A 21,667-nucleotide genomic window follows, 5' to 3' on the forward strand; every position below is an offset into this window, starting at 1 on the left:
ACAAGTGTTTGAATGTGGTGTGTGTGTGTGTGTGTGTGTGTGTGTGTGTGTGTGTGTGTGTGTGTGTGTGTGTGTGTGTGTGTGTGTGTGTGTGTGTGTGTGTGTGTGTGTGTGTGTGTGTGTGTGTGTGTGTGTGTGTGTGTGTGGTATAGGTCCTATACCTAACTAGTCTATTTATATTCTATCCAATTAGGTGTTTATGACCTGAGAGTAATATTCCTTTCTTTGCAAACACACCTGCATGCGTCCATTCCCTGGAAACGGGTGTCTGTGGAGAACTTAATGTCTTCGTTTCAGATATAACCCTCAACATACTTCCTCTCTTAATTGAAAACATATTTGCAGTTCAGGTTGTGACTGTTGTCGGAATGAACTTAAATAAAATGCTTTTACAGGAACTGATGTTGTTAAACACTTGCACGCCACAATATATTTTGTGCTTCTTGCTCTGTGAACAGAAGACACTCATTAACTTTTTACTAACCCCCGGTATTTGAGCCTGTAGTAATCGACATGGTCAATAGGTGGCGTATGAAATCAACTTTCGGGCAGATCTCGCGAGATGAAGGCGGTATAAACTGGCTTAGGAACTGTGCAGTGGTAGAGATCTTTCCATTATAACGAAGCAGAGGTAGCGGGACGTACTCTGTGTCGCAGCAGAGTCGTCTTCATCATGGTAAGAGATTTGTGTATATGGGAGATAGTCTTGGTTATCATGGATTAAATCCAGTTATGCATTCTAGTTGTATGATGTTTTTATGTCATTTCCAAGAGTCGTGTTTAATGTATTAGATTTACTAATGTCAAGGCCTAGTCAGCATGGCGACGCATGCACACATGTTAACCCATATGGCGCATGAGTGTTTAAGTAAACTGAAGACTTCATCTGTACGTTCATACCATCCCATGTCAATAATTACTCTATTCTAGACTAAATTACAATACGGTGTATTGTGTGCCTAGGGATTATTTGTAGTACAACAGCAACGTGTGGCGCACTTTAGCTCCCTAGCTAACTACCTATTCAACCAACAGGCCCAACTCGGGCAACCACGTGGGTGCTGTTAGAGCAACGTGGTCAAAGCTACACCAATGCACATTTTTACATTGGGTGTATTCTTTCATTTAGGCATTTGAATTGAATTGCTACTTAATTATAAATTATGGCGATAAAAAAATGCCACGTGTAATGTTTGTATAGATCGCGGATGGGCTATGCATTTTTTTCATCGCTGTTATTGCTCTTCATTCCCGTTTAATTACTAACCATAATGGAACATTTCAGGTACAGTTGCATGTGTTGTTCGAACATGCCGCAGGCTATGCCCTGTTCGCGGTCAAAGAAGTGGAGGAGATCGGCATGCTTCTTCCTATGGTAAGCGATGCGGCCACCCACACCCAGAGACATTTTTTGGATATTCGCTGCCTTTCTTGAAACTAACATTTTAAACCGGTTGTTGTAGGTGGAAGAATGTGTGACCAAAATCGCAAAGTTCACCAGCATGGTCAGTCTGGCGGCTTTCTTCCCTTTCAAATCAGCACAGGGTGCCCTGGAAAACATCAACGCTATTTCTGAAGGTAAAAAGCAAGTTTTATGCATCAAACTTGATTTGGATGTTATGATGATGAATTATCTGTCAATCCACTGAATTTCTGTGCTGACAACCTCCAAATATTCTGAACATCCGGATCGATCAAGTGTAAAATCATTTGTGGAATAAATGGCCATTTAATTCTCTGCTCTAAAGCAATCACCTGACCCTGTGAATCTTGATTTCTAACATAAATTCGTTTCTAACCCCTTCAGGTGTTGTTCATGCTGACCTGAGGCTGTTTCTTGAAACAAACATGCCTGAATCCAAAAAGAAGGCCATGCTGGGGGTGTCTGACTCAAAGATAGGTGCAGCGCTGCAGGAGGAGCTGTCGTTCTCCATCCAGACCGGGGGAGTGGTGGTGGAGATCTTAAGAGGTGAGGTGTTTGCATGACTGGTTTTTGACCGACTGGGCTGTTGTGATGAAGTTTATTACCCAGACACTCGTGATGGTTTATACTGAAAACCTGAAACAGCCAGGAATAAAGCCTTGTGTTCTCTCGTAGTAGGACATGGCTGACCCATTATCTCTGTTCTCAGGTGTTCGTCTGCATTTCCACTCGCTGGTGAAGGGTTTGACTGCCCAGGCCGCCTCAAAGGCACAACTGGGTCTAGGCCACAGCTACTCTCGGTCTAAGGTGAAGTTCAACGTCAACAGAGCGGACAACATGATCATCCAGTCTATTGCTCTCCTGGACCAACTCGACAAGGACATAAACACCTTCTCAATGAGAGTCCGGTAAGAAATTGGCCATTGCCACGTCGCAGCCTTCAGATCTGTTAATGGCACGTCTTTCAGGAGACGACCAATGTCTTAATGACTATTCTCTATCCCTCCAGCGAGTGGTATGGCTACCACTTCCCAGAGCTGATCAAGATCGTTGCAGACAACTCTACATACTGCCGCCTGACCCAGCTGATTGGCAACAGGAAGGAGCTCTCTGAGGAGAGTCTAGAGAGCCTGGAGGAGGTGGTGATGGACAGTGCCAAGGCCCAGGCAATCTTGGACGCCTCACGCAGCTCCATGGGTAAGTTATACATGCATATGAGTAATTATAGTTTTTGTATGACTGCATATGGCCCCTTTTTTGCCCACCCTGGACTTCTTGTGTGTCCTTGGTGTCTAACACAGAGGGGCAAATTATTATAGCTCTCATAAACCTGTAGTGAAGGAACAAACCCTCTCTGCGGATCCTGTCGGGAGAAACAACCTTGTATCTGTTGACCAGAGATTGAAAAACGGACGTCAAGGCCATTTATCATGCCTTGAATGGATACTGCTATTGTATTCAACGCCTCTGTTCACACTGCCTATTCTTTTGTGTTTAGGTATGGACATATCTCCCATCGACCTGATCAACATCGAGAGATTCTCCAACCGCGTCGTGTCCCTGGCAGACTACCGCCGGGGGCTGCAGGAGTACCTGCGCTCCAGGATGAGCCAGGTGGCCCCCAACCTAGCCGCCTTGATCGGAGAAGTGGTGAGTTGAGATCTGCTGTCATTATGAACACGGCCATAGTTGGGACTAATGATGTTTTACCAAATCTGTCAATCCCCTGAGTAACTGTGCTGAGAAACCAATTAGGTGCTGAAAGTCCTTGTTAGCTAGAAGCCAAACCAGAGTTTATCAAAGGGTTTGCCATTCTGATGCACGTTTGTCTTATTTTCAGGTGGGAGCTCGGCTAATTTCACATGCTGGTAGCCTGACCAATCTGGCCAAATACCCAGCCTCTACTGTCCAGATCCTGGGAGCAGAGAAAGCCCTGTTCAGGTACTGGGGCAGCCCTTCCCTGCTGGGGAAACCAGTGGCTGCAGTGATGGCAGGGATGGGCCGCAGCAGAGAAGAGTGACTGGAGATGGACACTTTTGTGTAACCACTTCCAGAGTGATCTTTCTCATATCCTTATGCACCCCCAAAGTCTGAGCAGCCACTTAAAGCACTGAGGTAGAGGAACACGACTAGTCTGTAGACTGTCTAGATTTCTTCTGTTGGGTTTAAAGTGTGTAGTCTTTCCCATCAATTTGCAATTTTGCCTGTTCTAAATGTCAAAGCATCCTGTCAACAGAGCGCTGAAGACACGCGGCAACACTCCCAAATACGGCCTCATTTTCCACTCGACATTCATTGGTCGCGCTGCTGCGAAGAACAAGGGCCGTATCTCCAGATACCTGGCAAACAAGTGCACCATCGCCTCACGCATAGACTGCTTCTCTGGTGAGTCAAGGCTGCGTCTTTAAACCACATTAGTTAGTGGCGATGATGTCGATATTTTTCGTCAACACTATTCAACCTTTGGGTTGACGATGATGATAGCTTTATCCCTGAGCAGTCTTTTGGCTTACAAAGGATGCAAGAACTCAATGCCGCCCATACTGACTGAAATTGTGGTGTTTTACAGAGGTGCCTACAAGTGTGTTTGGTGACAAGCTCCGCAACCAGGTAGAGGAACGACTGTCCTTCTACGAGACTGGTGACCTCCCCAGGAAGAACGTTGATGTCATGAAGGAGGCAATGAAAGAGGTAAAGAGTTCTCGCATGTGACAGTTGCCTCCCAGTAGAAACAGGAAAATTAAAGTGAGCTAAATTCTTCGTTGTGAGTGATGACAACTCTTGCCCCGACTAAATACTGGGGGTACAAAATGATTTAATGAGCCTGACACAGCGAGTACCATGATGGTGTATGCGTGTTAAGTTCTTGTATTGCATACTGACTGTATCCTCCGCATTACAGGCTGGTGACGTGACCACTGAGATCAAGAGGAAGCTGGAGAAAAAGGAGAAGAAACGCAAGAAGCGTGAGAGTAAGCTCCATGAGGAGGTAAACGGTGGAGCCAACGGCACGGCGGAGATAAAGGTAATGACCAGTGCTTTGCTTTGCTTTGCTTTGTCCTGGCATGTTTGATTTGGGATCTTGCCATCCACTTGGTTTTATCTCAGTATACGGCGTGCCATATCAAAATGACTCCGAACCATTGGCTGGTCCCATCCAGTGGACCAAATCACTGAAGCGAGTCAGACATCAATTAGCTTGCTGATACAACAGTTGTGATCTTACACTTATTAGTTTCACTAAACTACCTTAATGCATTTTCTAACTTTCAGGCTGAAAATGGAGAGCCTGAGACACCAGTCAAGAAGAAGAAAATCAAGGCTGAGGTAGTTGAGACTCCAGACGATGTCGAGGCTCCAGCTGCCGAGGAAGTGGAAACCCCCGCCAAGAAGAAAAAGAAACGCAAGTCAGAAGCCATGGAAACCGAGGAGTTACCTGAGACCCCCGTGACTGAGAAGAAGAAGAAGAAAAAGAAGATCAAGGCGGAATAGATTTACTTTGTATCTGTACAGTTTTTATTTTGATGCATTTTGTTTGCTGGACTTAATGACCAACAAGTGACCTTCGTGTAATATGCTTTATATAAATGGAAAACATCAACTCACTTTTTCAAAATTGTGCCTTGAAGTTATTTCTGTTATCCGTGTAAATAAACGCCATGTGACATTTTTAGTCATTTGCCTGGGTCCTCTGTCAGTGTCGACATTTATCTTGGTAGATGATAAACAATCCTCAAGCTCACATAGGTTATGGAATTATTGCTAGCCGTAATAGGATAGTTCTGCTGAACAGCATGAGCATGGTTCACTTGAGGCCGGTAGAAACCAGAGCTTGATCGCGTTAACATTTTTGCAACTATTGGCTGTTTAAATACCTACATTATACCATGCTACTTTGAGAACAGACCCTTGTAGTTTAGCAGGTCACTAAGAATACCCTTCGGAAAAACAATAGCGCACTGACTTGGAAAAACTTCCATCTGGCTCACAATTGTCCAGATATTGGAAATGTAACCCATGTAATTAAAATCCCAATTTCCCTTAAATTATAGGGCAACCAGTGTTATGTAAGTGTTCAAGTGAACTGCGATAACAAGACTTCAAACAGTTCAGAACTTTTAATTTGGACAACAATGATTAAACCAATGTTAAAATGACATCAAATCCAAGGCCTGGCTGTATATCAGCCAATTAGTAAGGGGGAAGGAGACAAGGAATGGGAGGGGAAAGAAAGTCAAGCGATCAACTAAAGTCCCCTCAATATAAGGATTCACAGATGGGGAGACAAAGTTACAAAAACTTGTTTCAAAATTAAAAAAAGGCCTTTGCCGTGAAATTGATGTATAGCTTTATGTACATCATTCTCAGGGTTCATGTATGCATACAAAAGAAAATCCACTACACATGATGCTTGTTCGTGTTCAAGTATATTTACCATCAACTTCATAAATTCTCCATGATTAGCAATCTTCCCACGATTTTTTTTGTTGATAAAATGTCCTTCAAAAAAAAAAAAAAATGCAGAAAACCACATTTCATTTTCTACCAATACATATATACTGTATAAATACATACATAAATATATTTTACATACAACAGCCATAAATTTGAAAAGGGGATATATAGAGCAGAGGGGGAAGGGTGGTTGTGTGTCTGTATTTTAACATGGTGCTGTAAAATGGTTCCTTGATAGTCTAATCGATCGGTTGTGATGTCCGTCCGAAAAAACCATCAGACCGAGAGGACGTCTCAGTTGGCCCAGTAGGGGGAGCTGCCGTAGCTGGACTTGTTGACCTGGCTCTTCTGCTGCATGCTACTGGACTGGCCGCGCTGGCTAGGACCACCCTGGACCGGCAGGACACACAGAGGCTCATCTTAATTTCTCTTCCCCCCGGTTAATGAGTAAATAATGTAGCTTTCCCATCGAGCCTCACCACCTACGTGAATTATAAGGATAAGCCATGGCCACAAGAGGTGGCAAGTGAGGTCTCTCCAGTACTAAAGTCCTATTTACCTTCATCCAAGCATGCAGTAATTTCCAGCAGTACGTTAGTGAAGGAATCGCAGATACAAGATACACAGGAATCCTCCACGTTTAATCTGACTGGAAGGCATTTAGTTGTTCTTGAATGCATGTTTCAAAGTGTGCGTGTGTGTTACCTGTCCGTCCTGAGCCAGGTGATGGTGTAGCAGCTGGGAGTGGGGTTGCTGGTGAGGCAGGATGTGAAGGAAGGGGGCCGGAGCGTAGCCTCCAGGGGCCCCACCAGGGTTCAGAGGCCCCGGGCCCCCCAACGCTGAAGGCAGGCTGAAGGGAGGCGGGGTCCCGGCGTGGAAACCCTGCTTGTCAAAGGCCTGGCCGGGGTGTGGAAACAGGACACATTTGGCTCCATTGTAGGGCTAAGGTTTAATACGTTACCATATTTAAACATCAACTATATCCACGGAACCAGCAGAGATTAAATGCAACGAGATGCGTGTTCAAGGAGGGCGGACGCTCACCTGGCTCTTATTGTAAACACTTCCACTGATGTCTGGCACTCCCGAGTTACTGGACGTCACGGAGACGCCTGTGGGAGAGAAGGACGGCCGTTAAGGTTTGTACAGGAGCTCGGGGGTCTTCACTAAGCTGGGGTGTGAGGAGGGCCCACTGGGCTGCGCCAGGTACCTTTCCCAGGGCCGCTAGCAGCAGACTTGGCCTGGGCCTGGGAGGAGTTGCTGTAGCCTTTGCTGTAGTCCACACCGGCTGGCCCGGCCGTCAGCTCCTCGTACCCTGTGAGTAACGACACATTGCGCTTTAGGAGTCTGAGCTAGGCGTGGGTGTAATCACCGAATACCAGGGTATTTAGAAATACAGACGGTATGATGTTAAGTACCGTCGAAGATACAAACGCTCCATTCTATTTAACTGACATCTGATAAATACCTTTTTCATTATGTTGATATGTAATTTGGCAAAGTTTAGAAGCCGTATAGATAATTAAATATTCGAAAATAAAGTCTTCTACATAATCATAGGCAAATAATACAATATATTTTATATTTTTAATTGATAATTGATAAAAAAGGAGACGTTTTCCACCATCTCTATGGTCTTTAAAAAGGAGTCTGAACCGTCTGCTGTTCTCCGTGCGTCGGGCTGCTGACCTGAGCTGAAGGTGTGCTGGCCGTAGCCGCTGGGCTGCTGCTGGCTCTGCTGCTGGAAGGGGCTGGCCGAGGGGTTGCCCAGCCCCAGGCCCATGCCGTGCTGCTTGCCGGAGGCCGGCCCCTGGGCTCCCGGAGGGACGAACATGGTGGGGCCGTACTGGAAGGCTGCGGCGCTGGGCACGGCGCTGGGCACACCGGGGTAGTAGGGCAGGCCGGTGTAGCTGTAGCCCGGGGGTAGAAAGGCCTGCTGGTTCCCGTGGTGCTGTGGCTGGCCCTGGGCCTGGGGCTGCTGAGGCTGGCCCTGGCTCTGGCCCTGGCTCTGACCCTGGGGGGGCTGGGGGGCCGACAGGCTGGTCGGGGGGGCCGGCGAGGTGGAGTCGTTCCTTCCGAACTTTGTGACTTCACCTGCATTGGGGGGATGGGTTGGTCCACGTCATGGCTCTGTCACATGGATTCACACGGGCGGTAATAGGAGGCTTGGAGGATCCGGTCATACCTGAGTATGGGTTGTTGGCTAGACTCCCGTCTCTGCCTGAGAGAGCTGCAGGCCCAGGGAATGTGATGCCGTAGTAGTCCTGCAAGGAGGGCTGCGGCCACGGACGGGGACACGTCAGTTTTGACAGGGATTCAAAATGATTGGTAAAATACACAAGATAACCAAAAGATGGCATAGCCCAAAACAGTGCTTCAATGTGACCCTTTTGAATATTGTCATGCGCTATTGGCTCACCATGGGTAGTCTGGACTGTAGCATGTGGAGGTCCTCGTAGCCATAGATCTGCTGTGTGCGACAAGAAGACACAGGGGTCAGTCTCAAAGCACATAACACAGACACACCAACTATTGTCACCCCGTCCCCTAAGAGGGGAGAGGTTCTTTTCAGTAGTAAACTGTAAATTATGTAATAGCTTATTTTCTCAATAGCAAGCAAAGATATACATACAACTTACTTGTTATATACATGTACTTCATGTTAAATGCAAATCAACAGACCAGAAGAAACGTGACCCATGGCAGGGGACTTTTGCACTACAGGGGCTCTTACTGGGTATGCTGGAAGCAGTCCTCCGGGGCCCATTATGTACTGGTTGGGCAGCAGTGGAGGCACGCCCTGGGACAGGTTGGGAGGGGCTTTGCCTGACAGAAGAAACACACCAAACACCATGACTACATGTTCTTCTTAAACCTGAAAGTCAGCGATACCCATGGTCTCCTATAAATAACAATAAACTCAAGTGAAATGAAGTGAGCCATTGTGGACCACAATACAATCTATAGAGAACAATTCCCTGGTTAGATTGACTCATGGATGGACGCGTTTTATTCTTGAGAAACGTTGTAGTTTAGCTGTTTCAAGTGCAGATGTTTGCATGGAGTAAATATCTGCAGTAGAAAGGTTAGATAGCGCAGGTTTAACAACATTAACAACCCTTACTACTGATCCGATGTCTATAACGTATGTCAACTAATCCAACCATTAGAAGAAAGACAATTAATTAAAAAATGAATGAAGTGAATAAAGTACCTTAGATGCGCCTTTCAGATACATTGCAAAAATCATACAATCCTCCCCTTTATATTAAACCTCTTTAATATAAAGGGGGGACCCCAAACGTCCTGAGTCTTTCCAAGACTGAGTTTATTAGCAGAAATGTATATCAATATACTTTTGGATATTCTCCTGACAGGATAGTTATGTCTTTGGATACTGCCCTAAGTGATCAATTATGGGTCATTTACAGTTTTAGATCCTGTTGTCCATAATTTTAGACCTTTAAACCCTTTGAACCGTGCTCCAGTTTGGGGCGGTTGAATGTACATACCGCTGGACGAGGAGAGCAGCGGGGCGGTCCGGCCCGCCGCCAGGTTGGAGGCGGCGCCGATGCCGTTGGAGCTGAGCCCCAGAGCCGAGTGCAGCGCGCCCGCGTTAGCCATGGCGCTGCTCATGCCGCCACCCATGTTGGCCATGTTAGCCAGGTGGCTGATGCTACTGCTGCTGCTGCTGATGTTGATGTTGTTGTGGTGGTGGTGCACCGAGTGGAGCGAAGGGCCGGGGATCTGCGACGACGTGTAGGAGCCAGACGAGGGCGCCAGGGAGCTCATGCTACTGCTGTCCCCACTGGTGTACTGGCGAGCAGGGGAGAAGGAGGGCATTTTAGAAACAACCCTAAACTACAGCAGAACAAAACGTACTGGAAGATCAGATGCAGAGCAAATAATCGAAGGGAAAAAAGTCAACAGTGTTCACATCATCCACCACGCGAATACACAGCAGTTTACAATAAGAATTGCGCCAGTGAAAAGGCAAGATGGATTCACAACGTAAAATCGTATAGCCTAGAGAAAACAACCTTATGCTAAAAGTTGGATGGTGTACAATAGTTTAGCAAATGAGAGGTATCATGAAAGGTCGGGGTGCGTTCGTTAATACGTCCATGTTTTGGAGACGCTTGTTCTTGAGGTCTTTTCCCTGTTCCAAAACTAAAGAAAGGCTATCCCTCTTCCATAGAAAGTTGGTATTGGTTGGTATCCAAAGAAGATCTGTTGTGATACTGCACAAGTTATGTTACCTACAGAAAACCTATATTCACATACAGCTGTGTTAGTAAACTTTGGCTTGGACTAGCGCAAATTGCGTCGAGATGAATGATCAACAAATATTAATGAGCATCGCGGTACACGTGTACGGTCCAAATCAGCTCCACGACTTCAATAAATATACAAAAATCACAACGGTTTTCAGTCACCTTAAGACTGAAGATAGCAGTTCAGTGTTTCTGTTGTTAACCCCAGGTAGACACAAAAGTACTCATGATCGTGTATCAACATAGAACAATGACACTTTGCTTGACTTACAGTGAGAGCACTGGAGCCCGCTGCCGAGACTGAAGAGTGACTGCTGGCATGGCTGAGGAGAGATGGGGGTTTAGTGAAGGCATGAGCAGATCTGTACATAATACTACAGTGCACTTCTGGTTTGAGGCTCCCTGCATTACATTGGCTTTATACCTGTACTCATGATGGTAATTAACTTCAATCTAATTTAAAAAGCTGAGGGAGAGAGACACTGAGACAGAGAGAATAAAAGAGATGGATTAAGAGAGAGTGTGGGGATGAAGTCAGAGTGGCAGTGGGTGGGAGTCTGAGACGCAACAAAGAAACTGGGACAGGGAAACGAATGAGAGAGAGCAATGAGAGAGTGCGTTGTGTTACCTGTTGAGAGAGCTGAGCTGGCTGACGGTGGGCATGTCCTGGGCCAGGCTGGCCAGTGCAGCATTGTGATTGGGCATCACCGAGGGGTGGTGGGAGGGGCCGCCTTGCCCACTGTGGCTGCTGACGCTCAGAGAGGGAGAGTCAGGCTTTGGTGTGGATGACACTGATGATGCTGGGATGTGGGTGGGAGAGAGAGGAAGAGAGTTTGTGTGTCATTTAAGACGTCGACAATAGGGCCATGGCAACACGATCCGCTATTTTTTGCGAAAGATATTTGAAAAACGAATCATAAAACAGCAGGACAGGATGTGACCTTGATCTCAGTTTACCATGGGGAACATTTCTCAGTCATCTCTTGCATTAACATATATGCAGTACATTATTATGATCAAAGACAAAACATAAGGGGAGCACTTACTGTCTAAAGCAACTGACGTCCTCATGCCGTTCAAGCCATTCTGAGGGACAAGACAAAAACTAAACTTAGCCTGGGTGTAACAAAGGATGAGTGATGGATCAAACAGGGAATATACTAGAACGTTCAACAAAGGAAAAAGGTGTTGTAAGTCCCAAGCGTTTCTTATCATGTTAGGCAACTTATGTAGATATCTTTACAAACGTGTGGGATTTTCTACTTTTAGTAAAACCTTTTTGCTTCTTTATGCAATTGGTGGGGATGATAGAAACAAACTTCCACCATATGACCATTGACCATCACCACTCCCACAGCGAGCCCTGGGTTCCACTCACCATGACCGGCCCAGAGGCCTCTTTGCTCTGGGTGAAGGCCAGCCGCGAGTGGACCGACAAAGGTGCGTCGTAACTCCCCCCGACGGAGCAGAAGGGGGAGGCGGTGGACTGGACCGCAACGGAGGACGACAGCGCGGAGGCGGCGGAGCTGGCGGCAGCGGCAGCGTGAGGATTGGCTGAGCTGGCGGTGCCCAGGGAGGAGGCGGATAGGTTGGGCAGCGTGATGGAGGGCGAGTGGTAGACGGGCTCCGACGAGGAGATGGGCAGTGGCAGCGGCACCGAGAGCGGGAGGCCCAGGGACTCACTGTCGGTCAAACAGCCAGCACAACAGCACAGAGTCAGGACTTGGTAAGCTCTTGGCACTAAGTCAGTCAAGGGTTTTACACACAACTCTCAGAATGCAAACGTTCTGAAATCGATCCAGGTTTAAAAGGTGGGTGGGACAGACACTTGTTCTTCTTCGGTCTCAAATTGATTTTGATATGGCACTATTTTTGGATACATCTTTGTAAAAAGGTTTAGAAAGATAAGCTAAAAATAGATAAGAGAAAGTATATTCTGGCATTTATCTCCTTGCTTGCTGGACGTCTGTTGTGTAACTGAAAATTTAGCAAATTACACTGCCTTTCCCAGTTTTCTTTTATTTTCTTCAGACTGCTTGTTCATGAACGTAAAAATTTACTAAAATCTCTTGGATTGCTATTACTGTGTTTCGTTAAATAATAACATTTTGACACCAAAAAACACAGCAAACATTGAGACAACAGATGGGTTCCAATGGTCCAAGGTCCCACAGGGCGTCAACAGACGTTTGAGTTCGTTTACCAAACATTGCACTCCGAAATGGCCCCAAGCGACTGCAGAGGGTTATTGATTGCCTATGCATAGTTCAAAATAAAAGTGCTAAATGGGCTGTTTCCAGACAACGACAGTATAGTCAGGGCGGTGCTCTGGTACCTGAGGGGTGTGGAGTACAGGCTGGACTGGCTCTGGGGTCCAGGTGCGGTTGGAGCGGCCACGGGGCCCGGGGTTGATTCCCGCGAGGCGCCAACGACACAGTTCTCCACGGCGCCGAAGTCTGGGATGGCCGACTCGGAGCCGAAGTCCAGCGCTCCGAACTGGAGGTTGAGCCCGGGAATGTCTGCGGAGCCTGGCATCTCTACCGCCGTGGAGGGGATCTGGGGAGGAAGGTTCCAGAGTCACCTCGTTGTACAATGACGGGAGCATTAGGGCCTTGTCACACCGAGACCCAAGCATAGAGCGCCAGCGTAAAGCACATCCTCCTTCAATCCGCCTCCTTCATGAGCCTTCGTGAGCAATGCCACACCGCATGCAGAGCTGGGATTTCCAGGGTGGAGCATTTGATGCATTTCATTTCAAGCTGATCCACCAGCTGACGGCTCTGATGTAAAGACCAGGCCATAAAAAAAGTTTGTCTTTGACTTATGCTCTATGCTTTTGTTTCGTCGTGCAAGGGCATTAAGAGATGTTACCGTAGATGTTGAAAATGTGGAGCTCTATGTAGAGGATTAGTTTGGCCAAAGAGTTGGACATCAACCACTGACTTTAAGAGAACTGTAAATACATTTAAAGTGATGGCTTTTAGTTTATTTAACGGCACCGCCTGCTGCCCAGAGCTGGTTCTGTAACCCTCCATTACAAAGTGGAAGTCAGGCACGACATCAGGCATCTTACAGACCAAACGTTGCATGGCATGCTTCCTAAGTAGCGTTTGCGCCGTGTCCTTTGGGGGGGGGTCCAGCAGTACCTTTGACGTGGGGGGTATCCTTCGCTTCTGGCCCTTGAGTTGCGCCCGTTGTTGCTGGTGCGGCGTGCCGCTGCCCGGAGGGTCCAGCCCTGCACTGGGCGCAGGAGACTTGGCACTACCAGCAGCCAGCAGGGGGCCTCCCTGGCCCGCCTGGAGCCCGGGAGACGGGGCGGCGGGGGCGGCCTGCTGCAGCCGCTGCGTCGGGGGGCTGGGTTGGCGCGCCAGGGGCAGCGAGGGTCCCGCGTGCCTCTGGACCAGCTGGCTCAGAACTAGGGAGGGCTCTGGCTGCATACCAAACTCCCCTGGAAGCAACACACACACACACTGAGGTGCGGTCCAAAAAGAGGAGGGGCAGAGACACTCAAGCCTTTTGAAACCAGCGCTGACTGTGTGGTACAGCAGACCATAACCTTCAGGTACGGGGACGACTTCTTCTATTGCATTCACTCAGCTGCAGAGTGGCTTTTAGTATTTCCCACAGAATGGCACAGATTTATAATATTACCTTTGTAATACGCTGACGGGAGAAGGAGGCTTATCAAACAGACGCGTCAGATTAAACAGACTAGTCTACAATCATGACTATGTATTTCTTTAATCATTACTAATCCTGATTTGTTAGGTTTGCTGCAATTATACGTCTGCCCATTTGGTGACTATCGCATTCCTAACCTTCCCTGGAAGGATGGATCCCTCTGCTTTGTTCCTATTCACTGTTCCAGCCCTTGGATTTAGCTAATATTCCTTAGTTTACCTTAACCTTAAGAATGGCTGGGCTGATTGATATATATATAAAAAAAAAGGGATTTCATAAATTATATTATAAAAATAAATAAAGAGTCGACCCCTTGGCCAGATTAACATTGCTTGAAAAAACCCTGAGAAGGAAAGAGAAGACACTCACGGCTGAACTGCGAGGAGGCACCGGGCTCTGACACCTTCAGGTCCCAGCTGGAGGAGACTGGCGGAGGTACTGGGACTCCAAGGCCGGGCAGACGACCCCCTTGGGTGCCGACAGAGGGCGTGGCCTGGGAGGATGGCAGCGGACCCAGGCCGGGACCCTTTAGCTGCTCCAGTATCTGAGCTCCTGCGCTTGGCTGGCTCCGTTTGGACTGTCCCAGGTCACCGAAGCCAGCTCCAAGCACGGACGACTGATGCACATAGCAAGAGATGGAAAGATATTTTAAGCGGAGGGTTTTTGGCATGACACAGGTGAATCCTGTGTCAACCCAAAAACAACAATTGACATCCCAAACGAAAAAGGGGACCTATGGTGAAGATGCTTGTTAGCATGTGGGAGGAGGAGTATCATTAATGTAGGGGGAAAGGGCAGAGCAGCAGAAGCGATTGTCAGTTTACCAGGGCAACGTGTGCATAGCTTGTGCTGCCAGTGGCGTTTCGGCTGAGGGGAAGCTGGGGCTGCTGCGGTTGATGGTGGTGGTGGTGGGAGTTGGTAAAGACCAGGCTCTGAGAGCTGGAGGAGGAAGAGGAAGGGGGAGCCTCCCTACCTCCACCCACAGGCTTCTGCAGCAGCGTGGCCAGGTCCAGGCTAACAATGAGACGGAGCATGGGAATATCCTTAGCAGAGCAACTTTATTGCTGTGGTATTGACTATCATTATTACAGTGCATCACATTATTAAAGAGCCTGATCCATCAGCGGTAGGATGGATGTGTTTTTAGTTACCTTTGTCCAGGTGTGATGTGGTTCTCAGCAGCAGGCGCACACGAGGAGGTGAACACTTTGGTCTCGGAGAGCTGAGGAAAGAATAAACCAAAGAGATTATTGTTATAGCCCAAGCAGTGGCAATCATACGGTTATCACTATAGGAGTGGTATAAATGAAGATTAACATCTTCACTCTTAATAAAGGCTTAATATGCTCAGCCTCCTCACACTTCATCATCCTACCCATTCTGAAATGGCTCCTGAGGTTAGAAGAGAAGACACATAAGAACACACAACATTTGCCTGTAACTCACACTGACATCCTCGCTCCAGTCCTCAGCAGCCCAGTCTTCCAGTGTATTCCTCCAGGCTAAGAGACGCAGGGGAACGCCAAGAGATCAGAGCCCCATCCGGTCAGGATAGTAATTGCGTTTCATAATAGGAGGACGCACATAAACGCCACCTACCTGTTCCATCTGGGTTGGTGCCGTTGGCCCCCGTGTCCCACACCTCTGAGTCCATGGTCCGCGTGCGGGAATCTGAGGTGTAGTCCGCCGGGTTGAAGGTCCTGGGGGTAGAAGAGGAGGGGAAAAACAAAGAAGGAGTGTTGGTGAAAAGTCAAAGTAGAGGGAGTGGGCATGAGAAAGACAAGAAAATCCTGTTGCAAAGCAAATAACATGAAGGGTATATATCCTATTAAGTTTTGTTGCCGGTATTGTACGACAGAAGATAGTCAGGAAAACAAAGAAATGCTTTTGAAAACAAACACATTATGTAATTTGCAGTTCTGCTGAAGGAACACGACATCAGGTTCTAGGTGCATACCCCATTCCCTGGGCTGAGAACCGGCTCCCTGGCGGCGCTCTGCCCCTGCCTCGACCTCCGGCTCCTACACAATACGACAAGAGAAGAAGACAATGCACCTCAGCCCTCGGCCACTGAGAAGGATGGCACAAGGTTGAATGTCTCCCAACCCCCTCTCTCTCTCTTTACGTACCAATCAACCCCCCTCTACCTCCCCTGCCCCTCCGGCCTCGCTCCGAGCCCCTTTCCACGGGCATCACCTCAACCCCATTCTCCTCTGGGCGTGCGGCTGTATACACAGACACACACACAGGTGAGTCCATCACGAAGGGATGGGGTAGCGACACAGGGTGGGATGTGACTGTCTCTGTCGGGGGGGCTGTACCCGGTCGGCTGCGACTAGCCCCCTTGCCCCTGCGGCTGGAGGCACTGCGACCCTTGTTGGCTTCCTTGTCTCCTTTCTTCTCCCGGTTCTCCTTGTTCTCCTTGCTCTCGGACGGTCCCTCCTTAACGAGGGGCTTCTTCTTCCCTACGGTCTCCCATGAGGTCTAGAGAGGAGCACAGACACAGAGGATGAGAGGTCTCCAAATACATTGATGTCAAGGTCCAGGGATATGGTGGATAAAAAGCTCATTCTTGTTGAAAGGAAATCTGACAGTACATTTTCTTAACGGCTTAAAACCTATGTTTTATCAAAACCATCACGCGGAACAGATTTCAAAAGAATTGGTGACCACTTCTTGATTTTTTTTATGGGTTACATTGGAGTCGTTTGAAATTATTGTATTTAGCAAACATGTCTTGTTACGTTACTCTACTTATTTTGTGCTTGCAGCCCTTTTCATTTCCTTTGATTTGGTTTTTCTTCTCCCTGTTCCTGTTTTTGTTGAATGTGTCTCTGCATGAATGGTATGCAATATTGTATGAACGTTAGTAGCTAACCTCCCAGTTAGTTCTCACAAGAGTTTCAGATTTTAATATATATATAAATAAATAAATAATGAGTTCTGTCTATTATGTAGCAGTGGAGGAACTTGGGGGCCTTTGGGAACTTTGAGATTGTCAATAGTAATATTCTTGGAAATAAAGAGGTACCAGACTGTCACTATTTTTTTATATAGGATGTCGTTTTCTTAAATAAAATGGAATTTTTATCGATCAGCATTGACTGAAGTTATGTGTAGGTTATTTTAAGCTACAGGCTAGTATTGCTTTAACATAAAAACATATGAATTTCATCAGATATTGAAGAACTTGGTTCAACTTACATGTGCACCACATGCCAATTCCAGACAGTATTTATATATGTAGAAGGAGGGTTCTTGACTCAAGTCTTTTTTTTACCTAACTTTATCTTGGTAGTCTGCATTTTTACCAAGATGTTTCATCTTGATTTGTGCAGAACCACACCCTATGTTGTTAATTTGGATCAGGGTTAGATTTCAGCCTACCACAAATAGGCTTTTGCCCTTCTCAAACAGGAACCACCTACTATTTTGGGACCTTAATCAAGACAAAAACAACAAAGGTAGCTGGTAGGGGGGGGACTACAGAGAGTTGAGCGATCCCCCCCCCCCACCCGCCCCCAACCATCTGTGCCCACAAGCCGGCCTGCGAAGGGTTGGGCCTTTGACCAAGAATGTCCAGCATGCAGTTGGAGAAACACTTAACCATTTGTCCAATGGCCATTATTATTCTTAATAAATACAATACTGTCAATCCCTATTGTGTTTTCTCAGGACAGACTTTCCAACAAACCGGACAAAATGTGTCTGGTACTCTGGAGAATGGTCCAGCATATCTTATCTTTGTTCTTTACCGAGCCCCTTTCCACTGCAAGCAAGTATTTTAAGCCTTACTCAAACAAGTTCACCTATTGGGGTAGCTGAAATAACAAGCTACCCCAAGTCAATCCAAAAGCTAGAATCCTTGCACTCTGTCGAATGGAACTAGCCTTTAATTCAGAATGTAGGCAATGTCCATCCTCTAGGCTGCTAAATAAAAACGAATTTTGGGGGACAGCCATTCAACACAAAAATACATGAGTTGATAAAACGCCTGATGGGGAAGGCAAGGACATGGCGGGGAAGGTTGGATTTAAGGTATTGCTCTGCGTTTATTATAACGGGTGTCAATGGGTGGCGCTGAATTTGAACAGTGCTGGAAGTTATATTGATTCACCGAGTGTGAGGGCTCGTATTGGAAATAATAGTTTTGAATTGATAGAACGCATGTTGGTGGATGGCGCATCGAGGGTGCGAACCCTTTTAGGGTAAAGGAAGTTCGGTTTTTGGCTCTTAGTTGAAAGATTTTTTGGTTCAAACCTCAATGTACTGGTAAGTGTGTAGGCATCTTTGAGCAGGATGCCCAACCCCTACTTGCTCATTAATGACATGAAAGAAAAATGTTTTATATCCATGTAAGTCGCTTTAGATAAAAGCCTTTGCTAAATAACTCCTTAGTAAATTGGTAATGGAAGGAAGGAAGAAGCTTCTTGTAATCCGTGTGGGTCTAGGGTAATGGCCTACCGTGTCGGATGTACTCTCCAGGAGGAAGTTGATGGCTCTGTTCACGTCCTCGTTGCAATCGTGGAGCGCTATCATGCACTCATCCTGGTTCTTCCCCGTGACCTCCATGAGCTAGGAGCAGAGCCATAAGGTCAAGCAAAAACTATTTAAAAGGGATAAAGCATCACATTTACAAGAGGTTTAACTTGAGCATGGTCTTCAAGTGTGCTGACGAGCAGAAAGGCATGCATTCACAAAGGAAAACGGAGGCCGACTCCTAACCATCAGGGTTAGGCAACGATTATCCTCATGCATTGTCATTTAGAAGAGGACTCTTTCATCCTCACCTGGTTGACTTTGCACTCAGAGTCAGAGTCGTTCTTGTCATAGATCACCTGGGCAAGGCGGATTTGCTCTGCAGTAGCCTGGATCATGAGACAAAAATGGAAAATATATATCTATAGTGCAAACAGTGTTTTGGTTTTTCAAGTGGGTGAGTAGGATTTTTTTTGCATTGCACATGCAATGCAAAAGTTAATTCCCCTTTCCCCGGAATTTGAACATTTGTGTATCTGCATTCTGCAGTATTATAGCGATTTCTATGGCGGGGAAAAAAAACTGTAGACGTTGGTCTTTTGGCATTTGCTATCAATTCCCAGTATGGAAGGTGAGACCTCACCTGTATCTGTTTCTGTGGTTGGGAGGAGTGTGTGACGGTGGGCAGCGTCTTCTCCCGAGGGCCCCGGGCCTTGTCGCCGCCCAGCGAGCTCATCATATACAGTATATACAAAACTATGTATGTACAAAATAGAAAAATCTGCAAAGGAAGCACAATAGGGTGAGCGACACATACTCGCCTTCAATTCATAAACTAATTTAATATAATAAGGCTCTTTGAATAAAGGCTAGGCCGTTTATGTCATTTGCAGTACATTTATACAAATGTCTTAACACATGAATTCAGCCTAGGCAAAACAACTCCACAACCATTTAAATTCCTCCTAATCATTTTTTTGCCCTCTGAAAAACACAAACCAACATTGGCTCGCTATTGCCCTGGTGATGCAACAACTCTGAGGGAGTAATAAACTAGGTCAAGGAGGGAAGTGAGCCCAATGTCCACTCATACTCAGCAGGCATTATAAACAACTGTGCAATTTTGTAGTAGAATCATCAACATACACACACCAGGCACCCACTGTAAGGTACTCACAATACATGCAATTTATATATATACTGTCCCAGATAAACTGTTTTAGGAAAATTGTAAAATGTGTCATTTAAAACAAAAAAACATTCATGGCAAATCATTATAGATGTTTTTATTTACCAAATACCAAAACTATTCGGCTCATAGTTGCACATTTTAGCTGGAGCAAATAAAAGGTTTTAAATATTAAATCACTGCATGATCACAATACAACAAGTTTCATAATTTAAAGATTCTTAATTGTTACTAATACTGGTACAGTTTAAAAAAACAACTATAACGTTCTATTGCTCGTGTATTGTTATCCCCACTGACCCATTTGTTTTATGTGGAAGAACAATAGCAATACAGCTCCGGCTGTTAAATGACGTGTGTGGATGCACTCTTGCTATTGGCTGCAGGACTGAACAAAGCTAAAGCGAAAACACCATGGAAAAGACTGTACAATTGTATTTTAAAAAAATACTGAAATGGCCGAGGCAACGTCGTTCTATACCGTACATATGTCTATTGTCTTCTCCATTTTTTTTTTTGACTCATAAAATAGAGAAGATTCTGCGCCAACACGAATACGAAACCAAACAACAACAAACCATTACCAACAAAACTCGATCCTACCTTCGAGAGATGCAATTTGGCATGTCATGAGTTGTATGGCATTGCACCGCATATATGACATGAAAGACCATCAACGTTTAGCCACTTCATTCAAACGTATTTTGTCCCTGGGCATATTAAACGTTAACACGTATACATTCGTACCGTCAGATCCCCCAGCTGCGTTTTGCATTACTTGTTTTCCTGGTCGGTTTTAAAAAAAATCCCCAACAACGCCTTAGTTTTCACGCATAATATATTTTCTCATCACGATGCAGTACCATTTAACATATTACACACCGAAATGGTAATACTAATTCTATGTATCCCTTTGTCCTCGCTAGCGTAAGCTACGATTAGCTAGCCTACTCCCCTTAGCTGACACAATGCCATAGAAATGCAGGGATGGCGCTAGCCGTCGAGGCTATCGCTAACAAAATAGGGTCGGGATAGAAAGTCAACCAGCGCACTGTCATGTGCATAACAATACATCGTCAATAAGGAGAATCACACCAAAACACAGTTTCATCCAATGCCACTGGTAGTTTATAACACATGACATCAAAACATGCTAGTGGGCTAACAACAAAGCTCTATCGATCCTATGGAAAATGGCCTCAGTGCACAATCCCATCCCGACGCAGCTTGCCGGGTGAAAAGCAATCACAAAAATGCGAAAAAAAAGCTACCAAAAGCGCGTGTAATAGGCGCGACGGAGACGCATATTCAACGCATACACACGATTTCTTATGAAACAATAATAAAAATGTGCTTATAACCCAACACTTAAGTTTGACAAAGACGAGAAGATTTATTTTTTTTATTACCTGCTAACACGCTTCACTCCGCCAGCAGCAGACAAGGTGGTCACGTGACTTGCGATGTCGCCGTTGATGCCCGAGTCTGGTCTGCGCAGCCGCGCAACCTCCTAACCACAATCTCTTCAAAGCCACAAGAGGCTGGGAGAGGAACCTCGTTTTTGGCGTTATCCCGGTATACTGCAACGCAATTTCTGGTGTCTTATACAGCCCCGAAGCGAAAATAGGAACATGACAAGCGTAACAAAAAAGACAAGGATAATAAATATAGAGATTTGACGAATAATTCGACAAAGCAGTATCCGAAAGATGTAAGGGAAACGATGTCCCTCTATCTGAAATAATTCCCTTTCAGTCACGCCTCTTAGACGCTCAACCCATGTAACTGAAAGTCCCCCCCACCACAACGCTCTCTCGTCAGTAAACGCTCATGTTGAGCATCCCTTCCCAGGCGTTTCGCTGTGTGTGAGGTGAGAACGCCTGGGAACGAGCCAAGATTACACCCACGTTTCCCAAATGATATACCTTGATATCTAGTAATTGGACCGTTTTAGATCCTCACATTAAAATCGCATTTAACATTTACATTTAATCTAGCAGAATTTGTCCCAGTGGCAAATGAAGGCTCCCAATACACTGGGCTTTAGTATGACATTGGACGTGCACATTTAATTCTGACGGTTGGTGTACCAATTATGGGTATTCAAATATGCCTATATGTCATTGCACACCTAATTAGCAAATTAAAATATGTTTAAATTGATTT

General features: G+C 46.1%; 2 protein-coding genes and 1 non-coding gene across 9 annotated transcripts; 2 read left to right on the forward strand and 1 right to left on the reverse strand.

Moving 5' to 3' along the window:
* Positions 1-568: 568 nt before the first annotated feature.
* nop56 (NOP56 ribonucleoprotein homolog) lies at positions 569-5,096 on the forward strand. Its single transcript, XM_030374214.1, has 12 exons — positions 569-676; positions 1,286-1,375; positions 1,464-1,578; positions 1,808-1,969; positions 2,133-2,331; positions 2,433-2,620; positions 2,922-3,073; positions 3,264-3,364; positions 3,660-3,808; positions 3,993-4,114; positions 4,326-4,448; positions 4,697-5,096. The coding sequence occupies exons 1-12, from the start codon at positions 674-676 to the stop codon at positions 4,913-4,915; spliced, it is 1,623 nt and encodes a 540-aa protein (XP_030230074.1). The 5' UTR covers positions 569-673; the 3' UTR covers positions 4,916-5,096.
* LOC115557912 (small nucleolar RNA SNORD57) lies at positions 4,187-4,254 on the forward strand. Its single transcript, XR_003979290.1, has one exon. It is a non-coding gene; the product is annotated as a small nucleolar RNA SNORD57 (small nucleolar RNA).
* Positions 5,097-5,526: 430 nt separating the features above from the next.
* Positions 5,527-21,006, reverse strand: ubap2a (ubiquitin associated protein 2a). Of its 7 annotated transcripts, none has more exons than XM_030374213.1 (27): positions 20,911-21,006; positions 18,956-19,093; positions 18,624-18,701; positions 18,298-18,408; positions 16,155-16,317; positions 15,963-16,058; positions 15,791-15,854; positions 15,433-15,533; positions 15,280-15,335; positions 14,985-15,055; positions 14,658-14,847; positions 14,203-14,449; positions 13,299-13,600; positions 12,488-12,708; positions 11,531-11,834; positions 11,199-11,238; positions 10,781-10,952; positions 10,424-10,475; positions 9,391-9,694; positions 8,613-8,704; positions 8,298-8,348; positions 8,064-8,154; positions 7,568-7,972; positions 7,089-7,193; positions 6,923-6,990; positions 6,584-6,775; positions 5,527-6,268 (listed from the first exon to the last, which is right to left on the reverse strand). In XM_030374213.1, the coding sequence occupies exons 2-27, from the start codon at positions 19,049-19,051 to the stop codon at positions 6,173-6,175; spliced, it is 3,768 nt and encodes a 1,255-aa protein (XP_030230073.1). In that variant the 5' UTR covers positions 19,052-19,093; positions 20,911-21,006; the 3' UTR covers positions 5,527-6,172. The 7 variants fall into 7 exon arrangements, with proteins under 7 accessions (XP_030230073.1, XP_030230072.1, XP_030230071.1 ...); XM_030374212.1 differs by having other exon boundaries at positions 6,584-6,820; positions 8,064-8,178; XM_030374211.1 differs by having other exon boundaries at positions 15,963-16,317.
* Between the last annotated feature and the right edge of the window lie 661 nt (positions 21,007-21,667).

Source organism: Gadus morhua, chromosome 13 (assembly GCF_902167405.1).
Source record: "Gadus morhua chromosome 13, gadMor3.0, whole genome shotgun sequence".
NCBI lineage: Eukaryota > Metazoa > Chordata > Actinopteri > Gadiformes > Gadidae > Gadus > Gadus morhua.